This window comes from Athene cunicularia, assembly GCF_003259725.1.
Source record: "Athene cunicularia isolate RWA chromosome 4 unlocalized genomic scaffold, athCun1 chr4_part2, whole genome shotgun sequence".
Lineage (NCBI taxonomy): Eukaryota > Metazoa > Chordata > Aves > Strigiformes > Strigidae > Athene > Athene cunicularia.
In genome coordinates, this window is record NW_020799099.1 from 31,773,003 (window position 1) to 31,778,500 (window position 5,498).

The 5,498-nt window shown below is 43.1% G+C and overlaps 2 protein-coding genes across 6 annotated transcripts in view; one reads left to right on the forward strand and one right to left on the reverse strand.

The window, feature by feature from the left end:
* Positions 1 to 1,291: 1,291 nt before the first annotated feature.
* Positions 1,292 to 5,077, reverse strand: HNRNPDL (heterogeneous nuclear ribonucleoprotein D like). Of its 5 annotated transcripts, XR_003398269.1 has the most exons (8): positions 4,882 to 5,077; positions 4,632 to 4,793; positions 4,249 to 4,380; positions 4,019 to 4,133; positions 3,028 to 3,195; positions 2,733 to 2,830; positions 2,247 to 2,350; positions 1,295 to 1,556 (listed from the first exon to the last, which is right to left on the reverse strand). XR_003398269.1 is itself a non-coding variant. In XM_026847379.1 (7 exons), exons 1-6 carry the CDS (start codon positions 5,044 to 5,046, stop codon positions 2,760 to 2,762), a joined length of 813 nt encoding a protein of 270 aa, XP_026703180.1. In that variant the 5' UTR covers positions 5,047 to 5,077; the 3' UTR covers positions 1,292 to 1,556; positions 2,733 to 2,759. The 5 variants fall into 5 exon arrangements, 3 of the variants coding, with proteins under 3 accessions (XP_026703180.1, XP_026703181.1, XP_026703178.1); XM_026847379.1 differs by lacking the exon at positions 2,247 to 2,350 and having other exon boundaries at positions 1,292 to 1,556; XR_003398268.1 differs by having other exon boundaries at positions 2,247 to 2,830.
* Positions 5,078 to 5,116: 39 nt separating this feature from the next.
* ENOPH1 (enolase-phosphatase 1) overlaps positions 5,117 to 5,498 on the forward strand; it is a 13,159-nt gene continuing 12,777 nt past the window's right edge. Inside the window, exon 1 of the mRNA XM_026847968.1 lies at positions 5,117 to 5,344. Coding sequence (XP_026703769.1) covers positions 5,117 to 5,344 — 228 coding nt within the window. The remainder of the gene's footprint in view (positions 5,345 to 5,498) is intronic.

Genomic DNA, 5,498 nt, shown 5'->3' on the forward strand with positions numbered 1-5,498 from the left:
GGTGACCGGTGCCTGTAACCGGTGCCCGACCGGGCTGGGGTGTGTGCGCGCTATCAAATTTAAAACAAATTTCTACAGATTGAAGTAAAACTTGACTGTTAAACAAATGGCTTTTTGTATATTAACAGGCAAGTGCAACAGCAAAGCCCTGTCCTAGTGGTAAAGGTAAAGCCGTGCTCACAGCCATCCGGAGGCATCGCTGACAAATACCAGCTCCTGCATCCACCTGCACTCTGGAAAAGTTGGGAATAAAGTCACATACCACTGCAGCTTCTCCATGGCCAGGCACTGGTCTCTTTAGTTTGTAGCCGGCGATGTCAGTCTTCTCTCATCCAACCTAAATGCTAAGATGACAGGAACCTCTCCAGCTCTACGAACTGCTTAACCCATAGCAGTTTTGGTATGTAGCACTCCTGTACAACAGGAGAACAAAATAAAATACCCAGCTGCCTGAGAGAGAAATAAACATCAAAATTACACTTTGGAAACTGTCAGAGAAACCCGTACCCAGACTACCCCCCTTCCAAGTTTGCAAGGCATCTCCCCCTGTGAAGTAGCTCCCCCCATCTCACTTTTCTAAGCAAGGTTTATTTTAGATGCACATCTAGATACTTGTGCTGAGAAAAACAAGTCTTTTGGCCTCAGAGAATATGTATGTCCACTTACCCACTGCAACTATTCTCTTCAGGAGAGCGCCTGCTGGTTAGTTTCCCTTCAACAATCATTAGTTCACGTTTTTGTTATATTGCTTATCAGTATACACAAGATGGGAAACCTGTTTTCCAATTCAGTTGAGAAGAGCCCAGTATAGAATCCAACTTGAAGGAATAGATCCCAACTTGTACAGAAACTAGGTGCTGACCCTGAAGTTCAGAAACTTGGAATAGACAGGGAGCAATTGCTCTAGGGAAGTAATTAAGTTACAGCCTTGAGTATTCTAGAACCTACATGCTTGAAAAACCTAGAAAGGCAATATAGATCTCACCCTCCAACCCCTCAAACGCTGCTATCAGCTTTAAAAAGCTGCTGCTGTAGTTTTAGGTCCCTCCCTCGAGATGCAGGAAGTGGGTATTGTGCCACACCCCCCTCCTCTTTTCCACAGACTGTCATCTTCCACAGTGCTGTTAAGGCACTGTAGCATGCTCTTAGGACAGGTCAGGAGGAGGAGAGGGTTGTACTGACCTGTTGACACAGCAACCTTATCATTTATGATCTCCAGAATGGTACCTCCCCTTCTATACAAGTAAAAGTACAGTTATACCACTGAACTGACAGCAAACAGCAGGACTACACATTCACTTAAGTAAGCATTTATTAGAGAATCCTTTAACATGAAATTATACAAATAAAGTTTGTATAAACACAAGTCCACATTGTCTCATAACATGAATGGCAAAAAGAAAAGTAAAAACCATAAAAGAAAACTAGTCAGCCGCTATGTACAGTTGGACACAGTTGTGTCATACACTAAAAGTCTTTTACAAAATAGCCATTTCCTTTCATGAAGACCACCATTCACGATGCGCTGCAAGATGGCTTTGTTGCAGTATCTCTACCTAAAAATCAAGACAAAATATATGTCAGATCTGTGCAAGTTACTACAAGAATCGTTAAAAGGTCCATTTTCATGAACTGCTTTAAGTCTTCTATATATTCCTTTCTTCACTGTTAAAGATCATATGCATATTTATTAAGGTAACAAAAGGTTTTGTTACCCATCAGTAATTTTGTATTCCCAAATATATCCATTAAGCCCATTTAGGAAGCTGCTCCAGAACACAACACACATCCAATTTAGACTATTAATCAGGCTCTGGATCAGTTTTTTCCCCACTGGAAACACTGCCAAAAGGGTTTCTGATTATTTATCCCATCTAAACAACTGCTGTGCAAACACAAGGCAGGTTGATTTAGTTCAAACAGTCCACATGCGTATGATCTTTAATGTTTTTCCAGATTTAAAAGTTCGTTTTGGTTTGCAGATTTCACTATTAGCTATAAAAAGAAAAAAGCAAGCATTAAATCTTAAAGAATGCACACTTAAAATGAGGTTCCACAATTGAAATACAACACTAAACAGAAGACCAAATGATTAAGCTGTAAAGGCATTTATGTACTTTAACTCCTGTAAAAAACCATTTAAGTTAAGACACTTAATCTCCAAAAAGATTAAAAAAAAGAAGCCAAAGTCTGAAGTTTTCCACTTTAATCTTTACGCTGGTACATGAAGTTGGAAGAGACCATACCACAGGACAGCGTTTTCTGGTGTATGCCTTGCGCTCTGCCTGCAACGTGCGACCCCAGAGATAGACGTGGTCAGGGTGACACACGGCCTGCAATGAAGTTCCCGCTGGCGGGTACAAACAAGGTATAATGTCAGAGTTAGAAGACAACATTCTTGTTTTCCTTAAGTTGTACCCATTTCAGTACTTTACCTGTTAATACTTCTAATAAGTTTAATTATTCCTCTAGACCACCTGGTACACAACGCAAAACAGAAAAACTCTTATGTTTTTCTGAAGTACTAAAGAAGATAAAGTCACATTTTTATAAAGTTAAAGATCTATAGACACTGTAGGCAAAGCTGGTTTTAAAAAAAAGTATTTTTTTAAGTTAACAAAAGCTTAATTAAAGGAAAAGTCATGCTACACAAGTTTTTACTCTTCATTTGTCTATTGATCTTTAAATTAGATTAGACATACTCAGAGTGGACCTTGCACTCATGTACACACCTGTTTCCTCAAGTACTAGGTACTGCTTTAGTACGGCTGGTAGTTGTTTTGGTGATTGCCGCCACCACGGGATGCCTTTCCGTATGTGCTTTGTTGACCTGCAGATAACACAGGGGGCGGGAAAAGCATTAACATCAGACACTCTGAAGGAGATTGTTCCCATACAGTACACCAACAGGGCTGATCTTTAGAGCTTGTATTAGGAATAGGAGGTGTTACAGAACAAGTTACTAAGGGCAGCCCCCGTTTAAAGATTCATGCTATTCTTATCTGGAACAAGATCAAAACCACTTACCACTGTAATCTGTGTATCCCGGCCCATATCCATAATTGGGATAGTTGTACCCAGAGTAGTCATATCCTCCATAGCCACTGTAACTTTGATCACTGTAAGCGCTATTGTAGTTTCCATATCCTTGATCATAGTAGTTATTAAATCCTTGATTCCAGTTTTGTCCCTGACCTGAAACCAAGTATAGCATTTATAAGTTACAGAACATTATTTCACTCCTCTCCTGTGCTACTTGATCTAACTTTCTACAGCAATTTTTCTATGCCAGAACTATTACCTGGCAGAATTCTCTTACCTTCCTAAGAATCCAAGAAAAATATTCTAAAAAGAACTAAGGAATCCCATTTGGATATGAGAGATGGGTCATAAGATTTTAATTAACCACAACAGGAAGTCAGCAGGTAGTTCTGGTCATAAAACGGCCAGGAAAAAACACAACACTGAAGGTGCGCACTACAGCAGCTCCTGCTGTTTTCCTTTAACTTCCATTTTGGATCATTAATTGCCTGAAAACCAAGTTAATCCACAGGATCAGTTTTACTGTGTTGTTGGTTGTGACTGCTTGACTTTTTAAGACTTGAGATGCATTAACCTGTGACATAACAGCTGCTTGCTTCTCATTTATTTGCAAGGTGTAACAGTGACTATCTTGCTCTTCAGTGAGCAGCTCGTGGTTTCACAACCATGAGCCAACTAACAGTGTATACCTTCGCATGGAAGAGTAACTGCCCTACACATGTAGCTATGCTGTCAGCTGTGGGTATACAGAAGCACCCTACACCCAGCTTACCACTTTACCACTTGAATGCAAGCAGAGATTCTGAAGCTTCCAGACACAACCACCAAAATACCATTTACCAACAGGCTACTTTCCATGTTCAATTTAAACATGAGATTTGCACACAGACCAAAACCTGGGAGGACCTACAAAGACCTCAATGTTTAGTACAGACACTTAAGCATTTACATTAATTTCAACATCCCAAACACTCACCCCGTCCACGCCCCCTTCCACCTCCTCGTCCACTAGCTGCATTGTTTTTTCCTCCTTTCTGTTGCTGCTGCTGTTGCCTGTATACCTCTTTGGGCTGTGCTACTTTGATCTCACACTGTAAAGACAGAATTGTTAACTCACCAAGAATTTCAAGACCATTTTGTGAGTTGCTTTCACAGAAGTCTACAGAAACAGTCTATTTTACACGCCAAGAACAAGAGCTTCCATACCTTGCCTGAACCAATTTGATGGTATCTGCTCTCTAATAACTTCTTTACCGGCTCTTCGTCTGTGTAAGTGATAAAGCAGAAGCCCCTCCTTTCATTCGTCTTTGTGTCCATTGGAAGCTCAATGTTTTCAATCTGAAATTAAAAGTACCTATCAATAATGCATGAAATCTGTAAGCAACTTTTAATGCTACCGCCCAAAGTCTTTGCCAACTGCATATCAGCCCATCACAATGCTATGGAATCATCAATATGCATATAGTTTCAACAATCCCTATTTTTATGTGTCTAACCCAGTGCTCTCCTCAAAAATTATTCCATCTTAAGACAGAGGCAACACTGCACTTGAAAACCATAACTGCTCTTATACACCATTAATACTATACCTCGCCAAAAGCTCCAAAGTACTCTTTAATCTGTTCTTCAGATGTATCTGGACTCAGCCCACCAACAAAAACTTTTTTGGGTGGCTCCTTCCCTTTTAGGGCTTTTGCCCTTTTAGGATCTATTAGCTTCCCATCCAGTTTGTGTTCCTTCAGTTCCAACACCTAAGAAGCACACAAGTAAACAAAGTCTCAGATTGCTACAGTGACACAAGCAGGCTTTGTGCCATCGATCCAGCAGAAATCCACCCACCTTCTCCACACTGGCAGCATCCTTGAAGAGCACGAACCCAAATCCCCTCGACCTCCCAGTGACTGGGTCTGTTTTAATTGTACAGTCCACAACCTCACCAAACCGAGAGAGATACTCTGTCAAGTCTTTCTTGCTAGTGTCCCAGCTGAGGCCTCCAATAAACATTTTCCTGGAACGTAAGAAGTACAGACCAATACATGTAAACACATGTGTACACACGTGCAAACGGCTGCAAATGCACGCGTGGAGCCTGGAGCAAGCCCGCTCGCGGCCGCCGCAAGCTAAAGCGATCGAGAAGCCGCCGCCGCCCGGCTCGGCTTGCAGAGGCAGACAGCCACGCCCGCCGCCGCAGGTATACCCCGAGGGAGCTGCCGCCGCTGTCCCGGCCCGGCCTCGCCGTTACAGACGGCCCGAGCCTGCGCGCCCCGGCTCCGGCGGCAGCGCAGGCCCACAGAGCCTGCCGGTGACGTCACACCCCCGGACTGGCAGCCCCCCCTCCCCTCCCCGCGCTCGCTTGTTTTAATGGCGCCGCCACCGACCAACCTAAAATGGCGGACGGAAGGAGGGCGGCGGGTGCGGTCATGTGACTCGGCCTCCGGGGAGGCCGCGCGGCGGGG

What these genes read in the sequence shown, in the direction of transcription:
- HNRNPDL (XM_026847379.1), bottom strand. Translation starts at nt 5,046, where the DNA reads ATGTTTATTGGAGGCCTCAGCTGGGACACTAGCAAGAAAGACTTGACA. An exon ending in ATGCTGCCAGTGTGGAGAAG is followed by an intron (nt 4,794 to 4,881) that starts GTGGGTGGATTT and finishes TGTGCTTCTTAG; the next exon opens with GTGTTGGAACTGAAGGAACA. An exon ending in TGGAAGGGGGCGTGGACGGG is followed by an intron (nt 3,196 to 4,018) that starts GTGAGTGTTTGG and finishes ACTTGGTTTCAG; the next exon opens with GTCAGGGACAAAACTGGAAT.